Source organism: Python bivittatus, unplaced genomic scaffold (assembly GCF_059951505.1).
Source record: "Python bivittatus isolate LINGU-HERP-01145 unplaced genomic scaffold, Pbiv_v1 ctg000330_np1212, whole genome shotgun sequence".
NCBI lineage: Eukaryota > Metazoa > Chordata > Lepidosauria > Squamata > Pythonidae > Python > Python bivittatus.
The window spans coordinates 53,143,539-53,171,348 of record NW_028277058.1 but is presented as its reverse complement, the minus strand read 5'-3'; the positions used below and the strand labels follow the sequence as shown (position 1 = coordinate 53,171,348).

At 40.5% G+C, this 27,810-nt stretch overlaps 1 protein-coding gene and 1 pseudogene across 1 annotated transcript in view; one reads left to right on the top strand and one right to left on the bottom strand.

Annotated features, from left to right (window-relative positions):
* LOC103061230 (1-phosphatidylinositol 4,5-bisphosphate phosphodiesterase zeta-1-like) overlaps window positions 1-12,824 on the top strand; it is a 40,048-nt gene extending 27,224 nt beyond the window's left edge. Inside the window, exons 6-12 of the mRNA XM_007441070.2 lie at window positions 182-385; window positions 1,834-1,990; window positions 2,758-2,874; window positions 6,687-6,859; window positions 7,786-7,918; window positions 9,422-9,571; window positions 12,736-12,824. Of these exons, the coding sequence (XP_007441132.2) occupies window positions 182-385; window positions 1,834-1,990; window positions 2,758-2,874; window positions 6,687-6,859; window positions 7,786-7,918; window positions 9,422-9,571; window positions 12,736-12,824 (1,023 nt within the window). The remainder of the gene's footprint in view (window positions 1-181; window positions 386-1,833; window positions 1,991-2,757; window positions 2,875-6,686; window positions 6,860-7,785; window positions 7,919-9,421; window positions 9,572-12,735) is intronic.
* Window positions 12,825-21,962: 9,138 nt separating this feature from the next.
* On the bottom strand, window positions 21,963-27,519 carry LOC148215975 (uncharacterized; annotated as a pseudogene).
* Between the last annotated feature and the right edge of the window lie 291 nt (window positions 27,520-27,810).

The following is a 27,810-nucleotide window of genomic DNA, read 5'->3' as shown; positions in this document are numbered from 1 at the left end:
TCACATCTTGTACTAAGCCAGAATGTGGTTTTGTCTGCTACTTAATATGATCTGTGAACCCACTTAGTATTTGCTTTATTAAGTATTTTCCTAGCATGGAAGGTAAGAAACTTAACCGTCATTGCCATTTAGTTTTATGGCTTACCATGCTGAACTGGTGCACCTTCCCCCCCCCCCATAGCAATTGAAATTGAAGATCCTGATCAAGAATAAGAAAGTTGGAACACTAGAAGAAACTCTTCGACGAAGGGGTGAGAGATATCAGGGCCTTGTAGAAGAAACTGAGGATACCATGGAGTCAGAAGATGACCTTGATGATGATACTAATGCACGTCTGTTAAAGAAAGCACTCACTAAGAAGACAAGCAAAAAAGATAAGGGCAAGGTAAGCCAAGGGCCATCCCGCACACCAATGCTGTTGTGATATTCTCAAAATAATAAAACAGAAATAGGGGTTTTCTCAACAATTTGCAGGCCCATTAAGCTTCTCTTGACTAGGTGGGCAAGAAACTTCAAGAATTGACTTCCAAAGACATTGAAGTCCTGATGAGTAGATTTATTGAAGAAAAACTAATAAAGCCATTATGAAAGAATTCCAGCAACCATAAGCCATATTTGTAGTGAAATTAAGGTTCAGATTTTTGACCCTCCTTCTCCCATCAGTGCAGTATAATGAGCTAGAAGCCACAATCGTTTGAATGGACAGTTGTTTGAATTTCTTGTTTTGGTAATGGACTGGTCTGGCATCAGGCTGTTTATTATGGCCACATGAGAACTGGTTCTTACAAGACCATCTTGACACCAGCAACTGAATATCTTTTCTTCATACAAATCTAAGCAACCTTTTTTGAACTGGTTGCCACACTTGATCTTTAAGTGTAATACTGAGAGGCATTGCCTAAAAGAGAGTGAGGCCAAGGAAAAACTGTATTTAGCTTAATGTAACTTTGAGATAATCAAAATTCAATTAATTCCATATGGCTTAATTGACTACTTTTTACATGTTTACTAAGTTGTCTCTTTGATCACATTAAAGTGATAATTTGATGGTATCTTTTTGAGGGCACCAACACCCTGAGGGTGCAAATTTTATGCCATACTCTAATGTTTTGCTTTGACTGGTCAGTGCAAGTTTACTCACTAGGTAAACCACTGCTGCCAAATGTTCCTTTATCCAATGGAAGTAGAGGATGGTGTGGCCAGCCTTGTGCCTCTCCTCCCTCCCCTTTGCTCAGTGATGGCCTACATTAGTGCCATCTGCAGGGGTGGCAAATGGATGAAAGCAGCATTGTGCCATTGTGATGCAAGACTTCCCACTTTTGTACATGTATTGTGATGTCACATGCATTCACGAAAAGGGTGGAGGTGGTGGTGTGATGGCACGTGCAACACTTCTATCACAACAGCACAAAGCTGCTTTTGTTTTTAGCATCCCATCTAGCCCCCCACCACAGACACGTCTGCCACAATCCATCCTGCATAATTTCATCAAAATGTTCTCTGTAGAAAAAAATGTCTGAAGCACAAGGGTGTGGTCCAGAAAGTCAAGATGATGCCATGGTGGTGTGATCAAAGTTCTGCTTATTTTGTATGTGTAATGTAGAGCTTTGAGATTACATCGTCATGGCACCATCTTGAATTTTTGGACCACGCTGGTGCTAAAGCACACTCTCTTTTGTCAAAACTGAATGGGAAGAGATTGAAGAATGTCTTTGCCTGGCAGTACACTGTCTTCCAAAGGTTGTCTCCCCTGATGTATTTAACAACCTACTTGAACACCATACATTATTTTCACTTCTGAGAGTCATAACATTTGTCAATCTCTGTTCTTAGGGCCATAAAGTCAAAGTGGCTTTGCTCCTTTCTGAACTCGTGATTTATACTGCTTCTCGGAAGTTTGTCAGCTTTGAAGATTCCAGGGAGAAGCAGAAATGCTACCAAAATAATTCCATCGGGGAGGTGAAAGGTCAGAAACTCATCAAACGGAGAGGTAATGTAGATATTTCAACCATCAACCATTATTTAAGTGAGCTGCATATTTCTCTATTTGTTTCTGAGTTAGCATCATTTTCAGAATGCCCTCAGGAACAGGATGCCTTTGTTAATTTATGAAACTTTTCAATGTATTACAGGGATATAGAAAGACTCCCTTGAGCCAAATTTAATTCTGGGATTTCATGGACACTTCCGTGTAGCTGTTGTGGTAGCAATTCAGATGTGATTTTCCAATGCTTTCTTCTTCCTAGGGCTGAGAGAGAGTGACTGGCCCAAGGTCACCCAGATGGCTTCATGACTAAGGCAGGACTAGAATTCACGGTCTCCCGTTGCTAGCTTGGCGCCTTAATCACTACACAATTCTGGCTCTGGTGCTCGCTCTCTCCCTCCCCAGAGGCATTCAGGCATAAATACATATCGTGAATTTGTTGCCAGTACACACAATCTTCCTTTTCAAATATTTCCAACTTGTTATATTTGATATTTAAAAAATGCTTGTGGCCTTCCCCCACGTATTTTATTTTATTTTAAACATTTATATATTGCTTCCCATTGCAAAAAAAAAATTCAGTTGCAATAAAATCCAGACAGGAGGTTAAAACGGTTGAGAAAAGCATATTTTGAAACATTGCAAAAATATGCATAATAAAAGAAGCAATAAAAGAAGCAGTGAACCAGTAACAGAGTAACAGCAGCAGTAAAAAAAAAAAAAAAGTTAGGCATATTTCTCTGCAATAATATTTTGAACATTTCTCTTCGCAGCTCCTGACTTTGTCTCTCACACAATCCGCTTCCTTACAAGAATCTACCCCAAAGGAACCAGGACAGACTCTTCAAATTATGATCCTCAAGAATTCTGGAATGTTGGATGCCAGCTAGGTAGGTCACTTAGATTCTGATCATATCTGCTATTTCTGTGCATGAGGTACAGCCAGGTTTATACTGGGCAAGTGATTATTGGGGCCAAAATAGATTGTAATACAAGGCTTCCAGAAAGAACTGTAGGGCTGAGAAGGACAGTGAACCAGCATGGTGGGCTCCATTCATTGACCAAAGAAACATGGGTCACCAAGGCTATTTTCCACCACTATTTTTTGGTAGGACATGGAATATAAATGTAATAAAAAAAATAACAGCCAATAAAGGAAGCCTGACTGAACTGGATACAAATTTACCCATTTACATTTCTCTGCTTCATTCGAAAGCCTTGATGAGGACGAGGATTGGCACTGACTCATAGCCACCACACAGATTTTTTTTTTTTCATGAAGAAGTTAATTCTAAATTCTGAATTTAGAGAACCAAATTTCCCCGTTATGGTTCCCCTCTATGCAACATTCCTTTTTGGTTGTCTGGCCTTTTCATTTTGAAAGCATGATGGCAGTTTTGGAGGTCCAAATCCAGTGCCACTGACTCTTCAGTACCTCATGATCTACTGGCCAAAAGGGGGAAGTAGAATTAAGGATTTGTCCCGTGTCCCTTTTTCACTTATCACTCTTGTTCTTTGTCTAAGACAGCATTTCCCAACATGGACAACTTTGTGATGTGTGGACTTCAACTTCCAAAATTCTTAGCAATAGCCATATTGGCTGGGGATTCTGGGAGGTGAAGTCCACACACATCATGAAGGTACCCAGGTTAGGAAATGCTGGTCTAAGAGATTGATAATTTGAGGTCACTTTCTTCTGCTTTAATTCCCAAACTCAAATGCTCTTTGACTCTCCTCCTGGTAGGATGTAGTTAGCAAGGTGGGAGGCCTTACTTATGTCTATAATGTATTTCCAGTAAGCAAATCTTTCTGTTTTAGTTATCAAGCCTACTTGGCTAATCATTGCTCAAGTCAGATTTCTGCTCCTAGGAATGTGTTCTCTCTCTCTCTCTCTCTCTCTCTCTCTCTCTCTCTCTCTCTCTCACACACACACACACACACACATACATACACACACACATACACATACACACACACACACACATACACATACACATACACACAAACACACTCACAGAATGCTTCAACTTTCAACAGGCAGGGCCTCTATTTTTGATTTGTGCCACTTTGGGAGACAATAATTGTTTGATAAGTAGGCAGAAATATAGGAAAACGTTTAGGCTACAGCTGTGAGCTACTGCTAAGAAGACCAGAAAGTTCACAGGGACAGAGGAGCCAGAATACCTTAGTTCACAGATCCCTCTAAGCTATGATTTATTTATTCAATTAGCTACAATTGGCTGAGTTCACATGAAATATGTATCCAGCTATGGTGAGAATGGATCTAGAGCAGCTGGGAGGGGCAGAGATCAGACAAATCTCATTATGTACGTGAACAACTTAATATTCGTTCTTATGCTGAATCTCAGTTTAAGCTGTGATGTACATTGCCAGCTATGAAAAGCTGCCTGTGAGGACAAGGACATAACTACACTGGACCCAGGGGTGTCTGCAAGGGGGCCAGGGGGGAAAATGAAGAAATGGACATGACACCCATCATCACATCACAAATTCTGCAATCTACATACTTGTATTGACCATTGGAATGCAAATAAGTAAAGGTGGTATTTCTGACTTCATTTGGGTTGACTGCAGATGCCACTGATGGAGACCATACAGATATAATGAAAAACCCTCTCCTTTTCTAAGTACCAGAGAAAGAAATTGGAAGTACCCACTTTCAACTTTCGTGTTTTCCAAGCTAACCTGGAATTCTGGGAAATGAAGTCCTCTCTCCCAGAAGTGCGTCAGGGTGGGAAAGCTTGACCCAGGAATTATTCTGATTATAGTAAACGTACTGCTGGGAGAAAATTGAAGTCTCCCCAAGTCAACTTTCTGCAATAGTAGTTCTGAGACAGTAATTCTAGAGTGCTGGTCTTCTAAGTAACTGTGCTTGTCCTCTTTCTTGAGCCTGGTATTCCTTGTCTTTGCCCCTTCGTAACAAAGGGAAGGAGAGCCAGTTTGGTGTAGTGGTTAAGGTACCAGATCAGAAACCAGGAGACTGTGAGTTCTAGTCCCACCTTATGCATGAAGCCATCTGGGTGACCTTGGGCAGGTCACTCTCCCTCAGCCCTAGATAGAAGGCAAGGGCAAACCACTTCCCAAATGTTGCCAAGAAAACTGCAGGGATTTGTCCAAGCAGTTGCCAGGAGTCAACGCTGACCTGAAGGCAAAAACTGCCAAAACAACAAGCTTATTGTGTGGAATCAGATGAGTGTTTGGATCTACAGCAGCTCATGGGAGTCTTGCAGAAGATGGGGGTGACAGGAAAATGCCACCTTTTCCTGCTGCATTCAACAGTTGTTGCTTTATTTTCACTCTTGGCGTAATGTATAACAAAAGACAAATGGATCTATTTTATGATACGAACTCCTCGGCACCAAAAGCTTTGACGAGGTGCACTGTATACTAGTGCACATTTTCCTAGCATGAAAGGAACATTAACTGCATGTTGCTCAGCATTGGGGAAACCTGCCTTGCAGAAAATTGGATGCTTTTGAAATATCAACAGAGGCATCCAAACAAAAATAGTGATATCTAGAGAAGGAGTGACTTTACTTTTATGAATCGAAAAGAAGGATCTCAATCAGAGAGTGGTTTCTTTTGGAGGTATGATGATTTGACAGTAACCTCCTATTATCAGTCTGAATTTTGGCAGAAATGGGTAACTGGTGGGGACTCCCATCAACGTTGACAGAATCTGGCAGTTGTCATTCAGCAATATTTGGAACAATGCAAGTCTCTTCTTTGATAAATAAAGGGGACATACAAATAATAAATCAGAAGAGTGACTTGGATAACTTTCTTATCTTGGATTTACAAAACAATACATGTTAAATTTAGGAGGGACTTTCTGAAAAAAAATATTTGTTTATTCTACATCTCCATGGAGGTGGCTCTTGGACTGCTGGGGTGAGAATGCAGCACCTGAACGGAAACAATGTTCCCCCAGTAGGTTACTTCTGTTTGATGGTGGGCTTCATGGTGACTTTCCCACTGATGTCCCTGACCATTCCAGCACTTCTAATCCCTATACTGCCCAGTAATCTGAAGAGGAGGTGCTTAGATACATAGTTGGGCTTGGATACGTTCAGCCATTGAAGTGCGCTGATTTCCTGCTCTGGTTTTGTGGGAAATCAGTAACCTTATGTGTTTCCAGCCAGGCATGGAGTTTGGGTGGAACCATTGTTGCTGATTCTTCTTTGACCCCTCAATGGTGGCAGCAACTGCCACCCTTGAATGAGGGCACCAGTTCTACTGGCTTTGTTCCTGGGGCATGGTAAAAGTGGGGGAAGTGGCTTTCAAAATGACATACCTTCCTCTCATCTCAAGGACCGAAGGAAATTCCCCATGCTGGCTGGGGAATTCTGGGAGTTGAAGTTCACATGTATTAAAGTTGCCAAGGTTGAGAAACACTAGTCTCAAGACTGCCTCAGGGTGTGCAAAATCTGTTGAGGTTTGTTATCCCATTACTTTGGAGGAAAGTCAGGGGATTGGCAGTGACTGGAAATAAAGACTGGACATTGATTGGTATTGGGGATAGCAAATTTCATGCCAGTATAATTTTCTGCCAGCTCAAAGATGGATACAGTGTACTGTTAGGATACTAGGGAAAAGCTCCCCAAAGCATAGGGCTCACATTGCAGTGTTGAACAAAACCTTGCAATGCTTGTGATCAGAAGTATTTTTTTTTTGCCCACAGTGGCCTTAAATTTCCAAACATCGGGGGTGCAGATGGACTTACTCATTGGAAAATTTTTGGACAATGGAGGCTGTGGTTACGTTTTGAAACCAGAATACTTGAGAAGAAGAGACTCTGCTTTTGACCCATTTAACGTTGCTGAAAGGTATAATCCCATTACTCTAACAATAAAGGTAAGATGGTTTCATTGAATCTTCAACTTATCTAAGAAATAATTCCTTTGTATCATGAACTGAATTACTATCACAGCATTTGGCTACGAGAGACTGAGAGAGTTATATCTCTACATCCAGGCTATCATTATCCTTGGCCTATGCTGGGTTCTAAGGTACATTGGAGACCTCTGGTTTTCTCTTCTCCTGAGTAGACATTTATTGTCAAGTAGACAACTGATACTTAAGCCTTTTGGAAACTAGAGGTATAGTCTTTAGTCTTTAGTCAGCAGATCTGGCCTCACCATGCTGTAGAAGGACATCAGTGTCAAGAATTAAAAGACTTGGAGAACTGGTCACTCAGTGGGTTTTATTAAAACAAAGGCTTCACATTGAAAGGCAATATATTCCTAATATAGAAGACCAGAGATTGATGTCAGCCTTACAAGGTAGACCAGACAGGAAACATGACCAGATGAGCTAATTCTACTTTATTGTAAGGTTGCATTAACAGAATCTTGCAAGTCTGAAAGTACTTCTCTCCTCCCGTCCCCTTTACAGCCCCCAAACCAGGGAGGGTCAAGCCTCTTGCTCTATCCACATTCCTGCTGTGGGCTGAGCTACCTTTTATCTGGCCGTTCCCTTGGTTGTGTCTCGTTGCCCTGTCTCCCAAGGTCATTCCCACATATGGTCATTCCCACATATCATCACACCCACCAAGCTCTCTCTTGCAGAAAGCAGGGGGAGTAAGGAATTTTTCACCAGCTGAATTCTGGGTTCACTTTACGATCACATGGCGAGTTGGGAGGGAATCTCCATCCATGTGTGAAAAGATCCGGGTTACAAAAGTTATCTGTAATTGGATAATTAGTTGTGCACTGGTACAATCCAGCACTACTGTAAGGAGGCACAATGGATGCATACTGACATAAATGTATTTTCTGTAGGTTATTAGTGGTTATCAGCTGCCTCCAAGTAATCTGTCCAAAAGCAACAAGGCTGATCCTTTAGTCAAAATAGAAATTCATGGTGTTTCAGCAGATATGTCAAAACGGCAAACTTCTGTCATAAAGAATAATGGTAAGTTGAAAGGGATAGGAAGTTCTGTAAGTTAATTCAATAACTTATAAAGCCTATCAGAGTTAAGGATGGATGGAACAACCAAAATTTTGTCAGTTGCAACTTATAAATGTTTTACACAAAACTTTCTCTAATACATACTATTTTGAATGCATGGCTGTTATAGGCAAAATGCATGGCTATTATTAATACTTATTTTTGTATGCAACTTTCAGCAACAGGACTGATTTTAAACCAGTTACAACTATTTCTGCCTTTTGATACATAATGTTCACAAATGGAAGACTTTTTTGTGTGTATCATTCCCAATCATATCCCCATTTTTAATTTAGATGATGTGCAGAGGACAACAGACACAACATCCATGAATTATAGTTGTTCGGTTATTTTAGTTGGTCATGACCTTTTGGAATAGAAGGGATCCATTTTTTCCAAAAAAGTGCCTGATCAAAGTAGCTATTTGTTGATGTGCCAAAAAGTTGCAGTCTTAGTGGATAATAGAACAATGAGCCACGAGGTACAGATTATTTTATATTATCATGGATTACTCCTTTAAGCTATGCACACACTGAAACCAGTTTAACACTGAGACCTGCAATTTTTGAAAACTGGCAAAGCAATTTGTATCCCAGACATACCTAGATTAGGGGGAAATGTCCACAAAAAGTAATTCATTAAGGTGATGCTCATACACAAAAAGGATATGCTCAAGAAAATGCAGTCAAGATGTGTATATTAGATGTGTACAAAATTGTGTAAAACTGTACTGCATTAGGAATGAAAATGTACAATACGGTATGCATATATTAAGAAAATATCATATATACAGTATATGCAGGAAAAAGAACAGACATACACACAAACATGAACTTTTTTGCTAAATTTAAAAAAAAATTAAACTGGTACAGAATGGGGTAGTATGAATGTTCAGTTTTATTTGTACATGGCTGAGTATGATCTTGATGAATATATATTGGCTGTAAGCCACTAGAATTGTTTTAAGATGGGTGGCTCTATAAATGTTGAAAATAAATAAATAAAATATAGATGTGATTAGACAAAAAGAATCTCAGTAGAATCAACTGTGGGGTGTTCTACCTTCATAATCTTGAGCTCCTGTATACTGATAAAATGTGAATACAACTATATATACCTCACCTAAATTTTGCTTCCTTATGGCACTTAATCACTTTTGCATCAATACAGTCATATAAAATTTTGCATTAAAAAAACAGAACAATGCAAATATTCCAGTGAGTTAATTCCCCTTGGAGACAGGATCAGGAACTTTAGGTAAAGTTCCATTACCTAAAAATCTCTTGAATTTAACTTACTCTTTTCTTTTACATTTCAAGTGTAACAAAAATCTATTAGAGAACCATAAAGGTTCCAGAATAGGGACTAAGGAAAAAAGGTTTTTTTTTGGTGTTTTCAAAACTCAGAACACCTCTCATGATGAAGGTTAAAACGATTAACAAGGGTTTTCTTCCCTGTTTACTTCAGCTTTGAACCCTAGATGGAATGAGACATTCACCTTTAATATCCAAGTTCCAGATCTTGCCTTAATACGCTTTGTAGTAGAAGATCAGATGGCACTTACTGCCAATGACTTCCTTGGCCAATTTACTTTGCCACTTTTGAGCATGAATAAAGGTAAGACCATTATATCCTGACTAATAGAAGATAACAAGCATTTGCCTGTCCTTTAAAAAGCCAAGGAACAATAAAAAGTTGAAGAGAATTACAGTCTGTAGCACAATATTTGGCAGCATGACGTTTGATTTAAAAGTCCTATTGTTAGCTTTATCATCTTCCTCTTCCACATTCTGTCAAACTGGTCCTCTGGCAAATTTTATTGCCTTCAAGGATTTAAACTATAGTGTGAAATATCTGATTTTTTACTCTTTTAATGGGGCTAGCGCCTTGTTGGAATATGGAATTCTGCTCTTTAGAAGAACAAGCAATCTTTTCTTATTTTCTCCCATACAAATTTAAGTGAGGAAGTCTATAACCCATGAGTTGTGCCTCCACTACAGTTCCAGGCAGTTTCAGTCATTATGTCCAATGGTGAGGGATACTGGAAGTTGTCATCCAACATGGATGAATTGCCATGTTTTGCCCATCCTAACTTAAAACATTATTTTTAATGCACGTGTTGGTGTCACAGATTTCAGTTCATAGATAAGAAACTTCATGTTGTGAGATTGTGGTCTAGCAACAGGTTTTCTGAAACTCTTATGTGCTTGGGCTTACGATGTAGCCAAGCAATGAAAGAGCTAGAAAAGTTGCGAAGGATACTAGGTCTAGATTCTACATACTTATCAGTGTGGAAACCTGCCAGTTGTGGCTCTTGTTTATGATCATGCACACTGTAGTGTAACGGACTATTATTGATCAATTAAGCATGCTAGTGATCTTGTATTGTTACCCAGTTACTTGGGCTGCCTATATATGCTATAATTCTTATAGATTCACTGGTGTTCAATCCTCTAGAAGTACCAGTAAAGCAAGCAGCAGAAAACTTGTCTTTAGTTCATCAGTACAAAAAATATAACACATATACTCCCCCCCCCCCAAACTATGGAACTGTATCTGAGTCTAGGGAGTAGGAAAATGCCAGACTATATTTAACATACAAAAACTGTTCCAGTGGAGCCTTCTGAAGTCAAACCACTCTCAGCTCCAGTTTCCAGCCATCAACCTATCTAGAAATGATCCTCAAGGAGGTACAGGAAAACAGTGTGTCTCCCTTTACAAATTCAGGTTGTAAAATATTACTTTGAATTTAATATTACATACACAGTCCAATAAAATAGCCATTGAAATAGTCAGTTATATTTCATGCAAGCTTTTGAGGCCCTTAACCATAATAAAAATAAAAGTTGACAGTGCATAGAACAAAGATAAGTCACCAGTAAAAAGGAGTAAGAATAATTTGAACATTTTTAAATTTGCAAAAGGAAGGTACTCCCTTTGCTACCTTCAGTGCCTGGATGGAAGACCCTTCTTGATCTCCCTGGAACTCCAGTTATATGGAGAATTCCCCATGCTGTCTGGGGAATTCTGGGAGCTGAAGTCCACACATCTTAAAGTTGCTAAGATTGAGATACACTGATTTAGATTAACCAAATTAGATATAGATAAGAGCAGATATTTTATCTAAGAGTGTTTTAAATGGATTTAAGTTTGTGTCATGGAAATCAGTCGTATTCTCTAGTTCATTTTTTCTGCCATAACAAACTTACAAAAAGCATAATGTTCCATTTGTAAAATATTATTCTGGGTTTAATATTGCGTACACAACATCATAAAATATCCATAGAAATATTAAGCTGTATTTCACACTGCATGAACCATCATGAAATATTTAGACTCTAATGAGATGAAAAAGTTGGTGTGCTGTCAGAGTACATCTAGCAGTGTTATTATGGAAGGGGAAAACATCTATTTATCAATAACAGAGCACCTAACATCGGTGATAAAATATACACTCATACATGTCCATATGAAGTTAGCCAGACGAAATAGAAAGAGGTTGATTTTCTGGAAAATCTATATCAAATTGATCTCTATTCTCTTTGTGAACAGCACAAAAAGGAACAATTTGTTAATATTTTGTAAAAGTAAATGGTTCTTTCTGTGGAAGTGTTCTTTCTGTATATGCCATAATGTGCATGTAGGCCATTATGATTCAGTGATGATTCAGATATCCTTAACGGTACTGATTTTAAATAGCTTAAAGATTAAAAGCTGGATTGTGGGCATTCCAATCTATTCATTTACACACATACCATACCCTTCATGTTATATCCTTTCAGGCTAAGAGATACTATGCAAAGTTTAGGAAAAAACTAAGAAATAGTAAGCAGTATAAAAAGGAGATAATAAGAAAAAGAAATGGAAATACAGGTAGTCCTCGTTTAGCAACTGCCTCATACAGCAACTGTTCACAGTTATGACGGTGATGAAAAAATAACTTTGCAACCCTCACATTTATGACCTTTGCAGGTCTGTAAAGTAAAGGAAAGCTGAAGTAAGGTTGTAAGAACAGTCACAGTTTCACTTAGCAACTGCTTTGCTTAACAGCTGGTTGCCAGTCCCAATTGTGGTCACTAAATGAGGACTACCTGTATAATTGAACCTAGCTTATATCAAGACCATATCTCTCCAAACCTTTCTATCCTTGCAAACCATCCTTGATTCCACCACTTCCATCTATTGATTATATATTACCTTTTCTTCATTAAACTTCTCACCTCTTTCTTTTTAAGGATCTTACCAGCACCCTCCATCTTTGACTTTCTCGGTCTTCTGCTTCCTCTCCACCCATTCACTCTTCCTTCTTATATGAAGAAAAGCCACCCTTTCTGTTACAATGAAAGTGACATCTCATTTAAATGACTATATATCAGAACCTCTGCAAGTCAGGGATACTTCCATTCCCTGAGTTGGGGGGATGTTTCATTTCTGGGGTCATGCAGTTCTGCAGTTTTATAGCACATTTCATATTATACTGTTTGATCTGATTGTTGGGTCTCTGCAGGCTTCTTTCTCTTCTCCACCTCTATGCAGCAATGCTAGGGAAGATATTTTCTGTTCATCTTGCTTGGCTGGATAATCCTTCTTCTTTGGTGTGAGAGGTGTGGATGCTCTAATTGCCAGTCTAGAAGTAAATGCTAAACAGAGAACATTAGGAAGTTGCTAGAGTCAGAAAGTTGATCCATCTAATTCAGTATGTCATTGTTGACCAGTAGGTTTTTCCATAGCTGTTTTTGGCTTGATATGCTTGAATTGTTGTCTTGTTGGTCTACTTTCAGGTTATCGCCATGTTCCACTGGTCTCCAAACTCGGAGTTACCCTAAAGCCTGCCTCTCTGTTTGTCTACATATGGTACTTTCCACAGTAATATCATCGCCCGCTCTTCCAGCTGCGTGTTTTAATAAAGCAACCATGATCCAAGCAGGTGATATCCTTCTACTTCCTAATAGAAGAACTAAGTGTTTCCAGTACTTGCAGTGCTGAATGATATTACTTCTATGGAATAGGCATTCTGGCAAGTATTTGGTTTTGGTGTGTTTTTTTAAAAAAAAACGGTTGTGGAAGGGAAGTTTTACAGTACCTCCCTCCCCCACAAACTGCCTCGTCAGTTGGAGCCATTTGCAGAATGGTGCCTTCTTTTCTTTCCAAAGAAACACCAGCTCCAAAAATGGCGTCATACAAGTATGAGGAATGATGTTTTGCAATTCTGTTGAATGGATGGAATCTGTAGAAGAATGTGGCATAGGAACATAAGAATAACCCTGGTTGAACCCATGTCTGGAGGCTATTCGGGTCTGGATGGGGTGGAACAAACTTTGACTCAATCCTGACAAGTTTGAGTGGATGTAGCTGTTTGGTCCCTGGGGGTCAGGGATGTTACTTCTCTGTTGGATGGGGTTGAACTTCTCCATTCAAGACTAGTGCGCAGGTTGAGGGTCCTTTTGGATTTGGATCTACTGCTAGAAGAGCAGGTGGCAGCTGTGGCCAGGAGGACCTTTGTACAGGTTCATTTGGTCTGCCAGTTTTGCTCTTTCCTCATTTGGGAGGCCCTTCAGACAGTTACTCATGCTCTGGTCACCTCATGACTGGATTACTGCAACGCACTCTACATGGGGCTGCCCTTGAAGATCACCTGGAAGATACAGCTGGTTTAAAATGCAGCAGCATGAGCAGTAATGGGCACCTTTCAGTATACCCATGTGTCACCACTGCAGCATGAGCTTTGTTGGCTACTAGTCAGCTTCTGAGTGGAATTCAAGGTGCTGGTTATTACCTATAAAACCCTATGTGGCATAGGGCCAGGATATCTGAGGGACTGCTTATCTCCAGCCCCTTGTCTCCACTCCAGCAGAGTGGGTGCACTTCAGGTCCTCTCTATTAAATGTTGCCATCTGGTAGGACCAAGGAAGCATGCCTTGTCTGTCGTGGCCCCCACCCTCTGGAACAGCATCCCCCCCCCCCCGAGATAAGGAGGACACCTTCTCCCCTAGGGTTTCAGAAATCTCTTAAAACTGGACTTTGGTCCCCATCCTGGGATTAATGTATTATTGTATTTTGGGGATCCCTGTTTTTTTTTTTTTAATTTGTGTTGCTTTTAAGATCTTTTTAGTCCAGGATGTCTGTGTGGTTTTATGTTTTATCTGTTTTTAAGGATGTTTTGGTTTTGTATACTGCCCAGAGTCCACCGGAGTTGGGCGGCTATAACAAATAATAAATAAATGAATAAACTAAACAACACGCTAAGAAACAAAGCAAAACTGAGCCAAACAAGTCCTAACATCTTAACCAAGAAAAATTAACTCAGCTTACTAAGTTGCATGAATGTTTTTCTTCCCTAAAAGCACTTAATGGTAAAATATATAAGTACATTTCAGAGAACTCATTTAACTAAATAACTGACTCTGGTTGTGCAGCTGTAAAGATCTAAGCTGAGGCAGTGTTAATGTCTCTGCACACATGACACATACATTTGTTTTGTTTCTCCTTTGTTTAATAAAATAAAGAATAAAGTTTGGCAGTGTTGATGTTTTGACCTGAATTAATAAAAAATTCTGACTTTAGATTATGTAATCCTCTCCCTGTGAGGATTGCTTTTATAGGTACATGTTACCACCTAATATAGGTGAAATATAATATAAAGTGCAGTGAGGAAAAATCATTGCAACTGTTTGCTTATTTGGGTGTGCAATTTCCATTCAGTTCCCTACAACACAACAGCGTTCAAGTATAACTTGAAAAGGATTGTCAGTTGTTTTATCCATCGATCTCCAGGATAAGTTTAGGGCGCAATTTTTTCAAAAAAGTATTTGGAGAAGCACGGGTGTTTGGTGGGGGGGGGGGTCAAAAAAAGTCATGAGGGCCGTTGCAACCATCTGAATGAAGCCTCACCCTTTTTTATATGGACTCTCCTGCAGAGTTTTATTTATTCATTTAGCTTAACAAAGAGGAAATCTGAAAAACAGCCAAAGTGGGAGATCAAGTGTATTTTATTTTCAAAAAAACAAAGGAATTTTTAAAATTATAATGGTTGACTAAAATAACAAATAAGGCATGACAATCTCCAAAATGTGGAGGTGCAGGAAGGTCTATTTAGTCACTCTCCTCACCAACTGAGTTAATTTCTCCAGCCTATAGGGCAGTTTTGCGCTCAGATGGAGTCCAAGAATATTGAGTTATTTTGTTAGGTGACTCTTGAGTGGAACTCCATTTCCTCTCCTAAACCAAGATTGTCTCACAGCGCCATCAATTGCTGCACCGTCCAAGACAAGCCAACTGCCAACTCTTTGCCTTTGATAACTCTCTATGTAGCTCATAATGGCTTAGTTATTGCTTTTTCCTCTAATGGCAAACTTGGTAACATAGCCAAAGTGTGTGGATCTCCTTACGGGAGGCAAGGCGGGCGGGGGGTAGTACATCTTATATAATTCTTTAAGTAAGCAGACAAATAGTATTTTTTTTCTTCCACTTTTTAAAAAGGAAGTCTAAAAAAAAATCCAACATGCATATACACCGATCACACTATTCCTTTTGGGGGTACACAATGTTAAGAAAAAAGCAGAAATAATTAGCCATAGACATTAAAGCAGGAAATAAGAGTAAAGGAAAGGAAATCTAACTACATCTGATTTACACCAGCATCATTCACTCTAGATCTCCATGCCTTTCTCTTCTTATACACAGTTCCATCATATCCATATATTGACTCACACATTACTTTTTTTGGTGTTTTAAACTTCTCCATTCCACTTTTTTTTTTTTTTTTGAGCTTCTCATTAACTCCATCCAACCAGATTTATCAAACTTCCCCCTTCCTTTTTTCTTCATATCTCTCTCTCTCTCTCTCTTTTTTACAATTCAATCCTCATTTATTCTCTCTATACTGAAATTGAATTGAATAGTCCCTCTATATGGTCAGACTGGTTCAAGGTAACTGTATTTGAACTGGTCATTTACTTTTGTGTTCAGTCCAAAATAATTCAGAACCTATTCATTCTTGATCCTCTCTCTTGTTTGATCACACATGCTTCTTAAATAAGCTCCTCCTATTACACACACAGAGAAAACATCCCTTTCACAAGACATGTTAATTTGACCTATAACAAAGTACAACTAAAATAATCAAAGCATTAGAAGACCTTTAGGAGAAGAGTTGAATGGTGAGAGTCCTTTTAGCTTAGAAAAATGATAAGTCAAGATAAAACTCACACTGAGCCCACAGCTGCAGGAAGAATAGATAGGTTTAGATTGTTTTGATAGTTGAATCCCCACCACTGGTTGCACCTCATCTCTCTTGAATTACAGGTAGTTCTCCCTTAACAACTGCCCTGTTTAGCAACTGTTCAAAGTTATGACAGCACTGAAAAAGTAACTTTACAACTGGTCCTTGCACTTAGATCCATCACCAAGTCCCCGTGGTCATGTAATTGAGATTTGGGCACTTTGCAACTGGTGGGCATTTACAATGGCTGCAGTGTCCCACAGTCACATGACCACCGTTTACATGTTTCACAGCTGGCTTCAACAAACGAAATCAACGGAGAAGCTGGAGGTCACATGATATCTCGCTTAATGACCATGACTGTGTTGCAGTCATGTGGTGTCTTGCTTAATGAGTGCATCACTTAGTGATGGAGTTACCAGTCCTAGTTGTGGTTGTTAAGCGAGGACTACCTGTACCACACAGATACACACACAAACAATTTTTATATCAAGGCTATCAAATCAAATCAAAACATTCTTATGGTCATTGACCCAAAAAATACATAATACTTAGACCTTAATAAGCAATTAAACATTCAATAATGTTCATGAAGTTAGGGAAGGTTATGTCTGCAGATTGTCATTCTGTCCTGTGATGATTACTTTTTCACGGTATATTTGTAAGTAGCAAATTGTTTGCCATTTAGAGCGACTTTAGAGTTTCAGTCAGCTATAAGTTAGCTTACAAAGAATTCTTCAGGAAGACCTTTTAGAAAATGACTGAGTGGCCATCATCTTAAATCAGAATAAAAGGCACAACTTCAGAAGACATGTGCCAGATTCAACTCATAGCAAGGGAATGCTAACAAATATAGAACTGAATTTTAAATTAATGTTGATGTACAGCAAAGCAGGTAAATGAAAGCAATGTCTCTTAACCTTGTCTGATAGTTGGCTGATGTTGCTGACAGCAAGAATCCTGTCACTTGCAGGGAGAATAATACAGCACCAATAAAACACTGAAAACAAAAAGGAAAAATGCAATTCAAGGTATTGGCCCAAGTTGGCTCCCTATTCAGATGTGTCTGATACAGATTTATCAGCTCTTTCACAGTACTCAAATTCAAATACCTTGTCTGATTGCCTCCTTCTTTTTCAGTGGTTATAGAAGTCCAGAGTGGAGGCAGGATTTCTGGAATGACTTAGAATAGATGGAGCACAGGAAGAACAACCCTGAGCTATTCCATAGAGTCATAGAATCAGAGTTAGAATTGCGTGTTTAGCCCATCTGATTTAGTACAGGAATCCAAATGAAAATAGCCCTGAAAGATGTCTCTCTGGCTTCTAAAAACTTCTAGCAAAGAGGAGTCCACCACTTCTCCAGGTCATTGGTTCCACTATCAAATGGTTCTTAAGCCAAAACTGATTTCATGCCCTGAATTTCAGATCTTCTCCGGTATCTCTGGTATCCTTTTAGGGGACAAAAAATCCAAGTTGGCAAAACAAGGAAGCAGTTAAGCACCCCTGCTACATGTCTGTCCTCAATTGCCCACAGCTGAAGATGTTTCGATTATTAAAAAAACGGGACTGAAACAGTGTTAACCACATTAGCCTGTAATGTGTACCTAGCCCTTTTACCTCCACAGCAATTGCACAGTGAAAAATAAATAGATTGGCCTTTTATGCCCCCGTGCTAATGGGAACATTTGCACATAGAGGGTAGTCGTTGCATGAAGATAACTAAATGACAATGGACCATGAAAAAGCCATTATAATTTCCTCATGATTAGCAACTTGTTATGTGCAGTTAGCAACCTCTCATATGCGCCTATTCTCCAAGGCAAATGCTTCAGTTAATGTGGCAAAAGAGCTCACTTGGGGAAATAAGGAGGGGGAGAGACATCCTAATGAACAAATAATTCAATTGCCTCTGACAATGTTCAAATTACATCCTTCTCCAGCGGGCAGCACTTTTCTGCATTTAGCTGGATGTTGTTTTGTCGAACACTCAGCATCATTGGAACTCTGCAAAAAGCAATGTGCCGATTTTCATAGTCAGACGCAGAGGAGATTCTTGGAGCTATGGACTGCACCATATACAGCTTCTAAACAGGAATTGCAGTGAACACAGAAGGACAAAATGAATACTGCTAACAGAAGGCTTCATATTTTGATACATTAAAAAAAAAATCCACATATGTAGTGAGGTATATCAAGTGAGGCTGTTTTTATTCATACAAAGAATTGTACACAGGTGTGGTGCACCAACATTTCACCACCATCATGGTAGACAGAAGATGCAAAATGCTGTGTGAATCAAAGCTCAAAACTACCTTTATGCCTTCTGTTCTTGACCATGAGGTCTGGTTTGCCTTAAAGACCAAAATAGTACTATGGAGATACCAACATTACTGTGGTGTTTTCACTATGCATCATTGTTCTGTTTAGAGCCATAATTGCTACCAATCATGTCATTGATCTGGGTGACAGTGGGAGAAACCCCAAATAATTATTGGCAATGGAGTGGACACTGAGTAGACAGGTACTGGATAGATAACCAAATCTTTTTCCTCAGTGGACAAAAGTGGCCACAGTTGCCAATGGTGATCTGAAAAAAAATGTCTGAGGTCCTCATCAATGATCAATGATCATCACTGAGGACCTGATGCTGGGCCTGTAACTTTGACAATGCCTAGTTAATAGCAGAACTGAAGTTTGAGGTAAAGCAGATGAAAAGAAATGGGATGGTAACCAAGATTAGCAAAATATGAGGTTTGTCGTGTGTAGTCATGTACTGAATTATTACAAGTGAATTCAACTAAAAATTACATAATAATATCAATACAGGCCAGATATTTCATTGGTCCATTTCATCTGCCCATCCAATTGCTGATAAGATATTGAGGATATGTGAAACTGCTCATCTAAGAACCAGAACAGAGCCTGCCAAAGATATTCTACAAATTGTGAGCCTTGGTCAAAAAGCAACTGTTCAGGCAGTCCATAAAAGTGGAAATCTTATGCTATGAACCACTAAGTCTGTTTTGCTGACAAGATCAATACAAGAAAGAAACTCCACTGTGACATTTCTTATCACAGGGATAAATCATAATGAATCCAATGAAGCTGATCATCAAGGACCAAGGGAGTTTGTAGAAGAAAACCAAGTGGTTTTGTTGTTGTTGTTGTTCAGTCGTTAAGTTGTGTCCGACTGTTCATGACCCCATGAACCGTATTGCGCCAGGCCTTCCTATCCTTCACTGCCTCCCTGAGTTTGCTCAGTTTCATGCTCGTTGCTTCAGTGATGCTATCTAACCATCTCATCCTCTGCCGTCCCGTTCTCCTTTTGCCTTCAATCTTTCCCAGCATCAGGGCCTTTTCCAAAGAGTCCTCTCTTCGCATTAGGTGGCCAAAGTATCTGAGCTTGAGCTCAGTAGTTTTAATAGTGGTTTTAACAGTGAATATAGCTTTCGTTTTGTTCTAGATATAATGTACACATCTGCACGGACTTGTTGCTACCAGAATTCCTGGAAAACAGATGCACAAATTTTGCATGGTCCAAATGCTTCACTGATAGAGCTAAGCAGAACATATAACAAATCTTGGTTGCCAAACAAGCAAACAAACAAAAAAACAAACCCCTAACCAAAATCCCAGGGGCCAAAGTATAACAGGTGATTTCCTCATCAGAAGATGTTTGGAATTGCTCAACATGTGGATCTGATTAAAGCTGAAATCTTGTCCAATAAGGATACAGGCTGTTTGGTAGCTGTGAAGTTTTCTGATAAAAGTTGAAGGAAAGGAGGGCTTCATCCCGGTCCTTGGTTTTGAGAAAGGGCATCACCTTGTTTAATGAAGAAAGAAGGAACATAAGATATTGTAAAGTTGAACTTAAAGACAAAAAAGGTTCTGGTTTCTGTGACTTGTAAATACTCTCGGTTTGATTATAGTACCTAGTGATGATTGAATGAGTCCCTTTCAAGATGATGCCAGGTCCCAAAAGTGATTTAATGACCAGAAGCTTTCTCCCAACTACTGTAATTTTATGTAATCAGTTTGAGTTTTCTGAACTGAAAAATGCAAGGGGGTCCTTTCTAGATGACTATATGAACACCTTACCAATTGCCTAGACAGAGGCATCTGCATTCACCACAGAGACCTTTTCTGGATCCTGGTAACATAGAATTGGCTGGGAGATAAAGGTTTGTTTCAGAAGCTGGAACAGCTGGAGAGCTTCTATCTCATGGAACTGTAATTAAATTTGCAGCAAATTGGAAACAGCTGCATCTTCTTGGAAAAGTTGGGAATGATGCACTTGTAACAATTGGCAAAGACTAAAAGATTCTGTATATCTTTTACACACCTGTATTTGGTTACCACATAAGTACCATCTCTTTTTTGAAGGGATTTTTCTGGATGCCAACTGCCAAGGTGCAATATCCCAGTCTATTGTGGACAGACTTTTCCACCTTGGCAAACATGATGAGCCTGGAGGGGCTATAACATTATTCAGACATGCTGCTCATGATCTAATAGACCAGTGGAATTTATCAGTCGTTCACACAACTGGACAATTAATCAACAATCCAGAGAGTTCTGAAAAAAACATGAATAAGGAGATTCTCCTAAGGCGGAGGTCACAATCTTAGGAATGTCTCAGTCATTAGCTCCTTGTCCCCATAAGTTTCATGGTGACAAGATCTCCTTCACCCTTCCAATCATCCACTGATGTGCAAGTACAACAACATAGGTCTTGTTAAGAGATGACTGGGCCCTGACAAATTCATGTGAAATCTCAACATGCAATGTGTCCTGAAATTGATCTGTAAGGGCTAATTCATTCCAAATTAAACTCCCTGATAGAAGCTAAATGTCATCAATGTATTCTTCTGCAAGCTGATTTCCCTGTCTCAGATGCTTTATTTTCCAGTTTGCTGAAGCTGCTTCTAAAGCATCTTCATACATTCACTTTAGTTGGGCTATAAAATTCAATGTGTTATTCAGAACTAGACTTTGCTGAAATCAGTCACTCTGCAAATGGATGGCCATAAAAATTGAACGAATAAATGAGGAGAACTTACTTAGCATTAACCACTGTCATCAAACTGATAAGAAACATTGCTTGTGTTGGGATCAAAAGGAAGATCTTTCATACGCAACAAATTCTGGCTCAGAAAGCCAGTAAAACGTCTGCTCACTTCTGATTATTATTATTATTATTTTTTGTAGAAGAGCAGTTGGAGTCTTCCAATGAGGGGCGGAATTTGCTGAAAGCTCTATTTCCCCAACAGCTACAGATACCATGAGCTAAATCAGCTGCGTGCATAGCATCTCATTTTGTTATCATAACTCCTCTATTTTATTGCCAAGAGTGATTAGAATGTTGCTTGCAATCTGTCCTGTTTTACAGCCATAATTGCTATCAATCACTCTTAAGTAATTGGCATAGCTGGTCTAATGCAGAGGAAAAACAGCAAAGCAAAACAAAAGATACTGATTAGAAAATCTGAGAGTAATAAGTTCTTACAGGTAGCGTAGTCTGCTCTTTGTAGTCACATTTTTCTTAATTCGGTAGTAGACAAGGAGACAAAGTCATGAATCAGTCAAAGGGTCCTGATACATAGGTCTGGATTCAAGAGATCCATGAGATATTCAGGGTTGAATGAGAATTGTAAAGGACACTGAAGAAGGCCAGAGGGCAGGTTTAAATCTGCAGAGCAGGGCTTTCCCCCTTGATGTGACCTAATAGCTTTGTTGGTGAAATTCTTATTGTGCCTGCTCTTGCTATGTCTTTGCACTAGTAGCTTCAATTGCTTTTGCTCTCTTGGACCTGGAAGGACACTGGATTCCATAAATCATCATCTCCAGCTGGGTTCTCTTTAGGAGAAGTCGTTGTTTCAAGCTCTTCTCTAACAGCTGGCTGGGATGTCATTGCCTCCTGCAAGATCTTGAGGATTCTTCAGAGGTAAACATGATAATCATCTAGCAGAAGAGGCACTTCACAGTTTAATGAAGGAACATCTACCAGTACCTTTGTAGGCCAAGAGTGTCTACAACATCCCCAAATTTAATTTTTTCATCGGACTCCAAAGGATCACTAGGTTATCATAAAATGAGGTTACCAAACTCATAAAATCTGGCAAACCTGAAAAATGTTGGCCAATTTCATTATTTGTTTATGCTTTTTAAAAGGATGCCTGCACCACTGAGCAAAAATGCATGGTAATACCTTTACTGTTTACTCACAGAAGTCATGTTCTCTAGTAATATTTCCAAGAAGAATCCAGCAATCTACACTTATACTTGGGAAAATAACACGGATAATCAATTTCACAGCATTTTTTCTATAGTAATGTCCTTCACAGAAATACTTGAAAAAATCAGCCTGAGACTGCAAGGTTTGTACAGAATGAGTAATTAGAATGGTAATAGATAGCCTAAAATAAGTATTTAAATGTCTAAAATAAAAACAAACAGATCCCAGCCACTTTACTTAATATATTGAAATGAGTATGAATTAGGACCTAAGACTGAGAAAGAGATGTGATTAAAATGTTGATGACCCTTTCTTACTGTGTTTCTTTCTTAACAAAAGTGAGGAATGGCAGGACATATTACGAATGTATTCGCTTCCTCGTCAAGTTGTAGTGTTCTTATGAATTTTCTCAGGTTTTAACATTTGAATATGTATATTGGCCTATCATTTTAGAATTAACCCTGGTTATGACACTTAAGCATTTTTTTTTTCCCAAGAAGAAAGCAAAGAACTGACATCTAGCAAATCTCATGACTATATTGATCTAACAGTCTCCTCTAGTGTTTTGCATTGCAGTTTCAAAAGATCTAAATTATCCTCTTTTGCATTATTTATTTGATTTCTATCCTACCCCTCATTCAAGGGTTAGGGTTAGGGTTAAGGTTACATATTTCCCATCACTCTTTCAACCTTGAAATGACCCTGCAGATAAAATCCTTTAAAACTTCTTGAGTGCAAGATTAAATCAGAAATGTGAAAACCCATTTCTCATAGTTTGCATGACACAGAGCATAATATTGTGAGATCATTTCACATTGTTGGAAACTGCAAGCATGAAAATGGTGCTAAAATGTTCCTTCAGCAATCATTCCATACACATCTCTTAAAATGGGAAGGTTGTTTTCTTGATATGAAGGTTCAGTGATTATTTTGATGGCAGCCTTGAATTTTTCTAGCGGTGATGGGTGTCTGTGCACATATCAAGCAGCAAGTTCATTTGCACAATCATCTTTGCGACAAATATTCTCTTTGTAGAAACTGTAGGCAGATTGTGCATATATGACAACATACAAAAATAATTCATTTTCCAGGCAGACATCTTTAGTCAAAGTTGTTTTTTGCATTCAAATAAGAAATGAAAAAGAGAGTTAGAAAAGGACAAATTGCTAAGCACTTAGTTTGGGTTCGATTTGATGGCCCAGAACGTACAGATATTCTTCATATTGTATAGGGAGTCCTCAGCTTACGTCCATTCATTCAGTGACTGTTCGAACTTGTGACCTTGCTGAATGAGGGGGATCTACGACTGGCCCTTGGAGTTCCAGCCATCACAGTGTTCCCGCAGCCACGTGATCATGATTTCCAATGTTCCCTGCCGGCTTCCCACAAGCAAAGTCAATGGAGAAGCCAGCAGGAAGTCAGAAGTTGCAGTCACATGAGGTCCTCACTTAATGATCCATGTGGTCCTTGCTTAATGATGGCAACTGGGACGGCTGGAACAGCCATCACTAAGTGGCACAGTCGTGACAGCAGCAAGAGCAAGAAGAAGGTAGACGGTGAAGGTCAACTGGGGTGTCAGAGCACAGGACGACAGGAGCCACAGAGTGCAGGGTGGCGAGGCAGACTGCGGATGGGACTGGGCTGGGTTGGCTTTGCACTGCACTGCACTGCTGGACTGGGCTGGGGTAGCTGAGGCTTCCAGGGGTGGCTGCCGCTTCACTCTATGCTGTGGCTAAGGGATTTCTTGCAGCCCCAGAGCCACGACCCTCCAAGAAGCCCCTGAGCTGCAGTATGGCAAGCAGCCCCATACTATACAGTTCTGGGGCTACTTGCTGCCCCGCAAGGCAAGGTGCATGGTGGCCAAAAGGGCAGAGATGGGGGGTGGAATAGGCAGTTGGGTGAATTGAAGGGGAGGCAGTCCCTTACCTTATCAAGGCTCTGGCCTGGGACGGAGCAAGCCGGGAATGGCTTGGATTGGGGTAGGTCCTTGGCTAACTACCGTGTGTCTTCGGGTTATGCCAGCAACCAAGACTGCCTGGGATTGCTGTCACTAAGCGATGTGGTCATGTGACATCACACTTTACTACTGTATTGCTTAGTGATGGAAATTCCAGTCCCAATTGTCGTCATAAGTTGAGGACTGCCTGAATCGAACATCTCACCATCTCCAGCTTAGTTACCATCTATGATCCTACTTCCAGTGGCAATGGGCGCACATTGGGAGACTTGAAAGAACAGGTTAGGGATAGATTGTCATGGAGAAAATCTATCTATGTGGTCACTAGGAGTTGAAAATGACTTGATGGCACATAATCAATCAATCAATCAATCAATCAATCAATCAGTGCTCCTACTGGACAGATACTCCAAAATCCCTTGGTGGTTCAGAGGAGATTGAAATTATTGCCTATGTAGTACTGCTTCATTGTATCTATAGGGACATACAGAATTCTCTCATTTCACCTCTTTTGAGACAGTCTCCAAGACGAACAAGACTTTATTATCTAAAGTTCCTACCTTCTGATTCCAGGGCTAACATAACTAGTACTGTGACTAAATTCAGTATTCCTGTGATTAAAATACACCATCAAATAGTGTGTCCCTGACTGTTAAGTGTTTGGTTTTATGTTTTTATGTGGATTATTGATTTTAATAACAATAAAGGGAAAGAATGTTGGGAAACTCAATTTTATTCCTCAGCTTAATGTCCAACACATATACATCACTCTATGAACGAAACCACTGTGTGTATTTTCAAGCTGTACCAAAAGCAACATTTCAGTCAAAGCTATTTACTGTAGCAGCTTAAGTAGTTAGAAGAAATCCCCTGTTATTGTTGGCATCAAAAGCCAGTTGGAGCCAGCTAGGATTTATTTATCATATTTATATAGCCGCCCATCTCACACAAGGTGACTCTGGGTGGCGTACAACAATTAAAAAATAAATACATAAAAACAGCTACATATAAAAAACAGTAAAAACACACAAAACAGGAGGGGATAAAATTAATAAGGGAGCCATCGTAAAATCTCCCCAGTCCCTTGGGAACCCCAGGCCTGATCCCATAGACAGGTCTTGAGGGATTTAGGAATGTTAAGAGGGACGGAGCTAATCTCACTTCTGGGGGGAGGAGATTCCACAAGGCGGGGCCACAGCAGAGAAGGCCCGCTTCCTGGGACCTGCCAGATGTAATTCTCTAACAGACGGGATCTGCAGCATGCCTTCTCTGCCAGATCTGATGGGACGGGCAGATGTAATCAGGAAGAGGCCATCCCTCAGGTAACCCGGCCCATGCCGTGACGGGCTTTAAAGGTCAAAAACAGCACCTTGAATTGGATCCGGAAGCAAACTGGCAACTAGTACAGCTTGCGAAGTGTACCACCCTAGGGGCATACAGAACTGCCCCTGCTGCTGCATTTTGCACCAGTTGAAGCTTCTGGATACTTTTCAAGGGCAGCTCCATGTACAGCACATTACAGAAATCCAAACGGGAGGTGACCAGGACATGAGTGACAGTGATTAGGTCTCTCTGATCTAGGAATGGGCATAACTGGCACACAACACAAAGCTATACAAAGGCCCTTCTAGCCACAAGTGCCACCTGCTCTTTGGGCAGGAGTCATGAGTCCAGGAGGACCCCCAAATTGCACACAGGGTCTGTCTGGGGCAGTGCAACCCCATTCAGTACCAAAGATGACATAACTCTAGCACCAGAAGACCCCAGAACCCACAGCCACTCAGTCTTGCCAGGGTTCAGTTGAAGCCTGTTGTTCCCCATCCAGACCCTCACCGCCTCCAGGCACTGGGATTTGCCAGGGGAAGAGATGTATAATTTGGTATCATCAGCATGCTGTATCCCATGGCGATGTATGAACTCACTCAGCGGCCTCATGTACATGTTAAATAGGAGGGGAGAGAGCACCGAACCCTGTGGCACCCCACATAAGAGGGGCCGAGGGTGGGATCTCTCCTTCCCAACCACCACTGACTGGAATCAGCCCTGGAGGAAGGAGGTGAACCAGCACAACACAGTGCAGCCCACCCCCAATCCTCTGAGCTGATCCAGAAGGATACCATGGTCAATGGTATCGAAAGCTGCTGATAGGTCAAGTAGGGCAAGGATGGATGCACAACCCTCATCTTGCCCTCGCCAGAGATCATCCCAAAGTGCGACCAATGCTGTTTCCGTCCCATACCCAGGCCTGAATCCCGACTGAAAGGGATCCAGATAATCTGCTTCATCCAAGGTCCTCTGAAGCTGTTGTGCAACCACCTTCTCAAACACCTTCCCCAAAAAGGGGAGGTTAGATACTGGAAAAAAATTGTCCAGTATAGTGGGGTCTATCGATAACCTCTTAAGGAGGGGGAGAACTAAGTCCTCCTTAAGAGGTGAGGGAACAACCCCCTCACTCAAAGATGCATTAACCATTGCTAGAACCCACTCACTCAACACCCCCCGTGCTGCTTTCACAAGCCAGGAGGGGCATGGATCTAAAGAGCAGGTGGCTGAGCTGACAGCTCCAAGGACCCTGTCCACTTCCTCAGGTTCAACAGGTTCAAACCATTCCCAGATAACAGGGCGAGACTCCTCCCTAGGCACCTCCACTGGACCTGCAGTAAAGCCAGCATCCAACTGAGAACGAATCCGAGCGATTTTATCCAATAGATGCCAAGAAAATTCCTCCGCACGTCCCTGCAGAAGGTTCTCCAAGCCATCCTTATCCAGGAGGGTTCGTGTCACCCAAAACAGGGCTGCGGGGCGGCTATCTGCGGACGCAATAAGAGCAGAGGAGTAATGACGCTTCGCTGACCTTATCACCGCTAAGTAGGCATGAATAGCCGCTCTAACCCGTGTTCGGTCGAGTTCGTCCCTCATTGAGAGCCAGCAACGCTCTAGATGTCTCTTCTCTCACTTCCTCTCCCTTAGCTCTTCCATAAACCACAGAGAGTGCCGGGATCCCTGAGAGGAGAGAGGTCGCATGGGTACGATCCGATCCAAAGCCTTAGCCACCCCTTTATTCCAAGCGGCTACCAAGGCTTCAGATGGACCGTGCAGCAGACCAACAGGAAGAACCCCCAGCTCCCTCTGGAACCCATCCAGGTCCATTAGTCAATGGGGGCAACTAATTAATATATGCTTACTATAGTCTTAGCAATCAAAATGATTGCAGACTTAGAGTAACCACAATTTCCATTTTGAGATGTGTATTTTAATAATAAAAAAGGGCAAAGGTATATAGAATGTGGCATGCACTTTGGATCTGGGGATGTTATACATTCACAGAGTCCATCCATTTTTTTCTCTGCCTGCCTGCCTGCCTGCCTGCCTTCCTTTCTTTCTTTCTTTCTTTCTTTCTTTCTTTCTTTCTTTCTTTCTTTCTTTCTTTCTTTCTTTCTT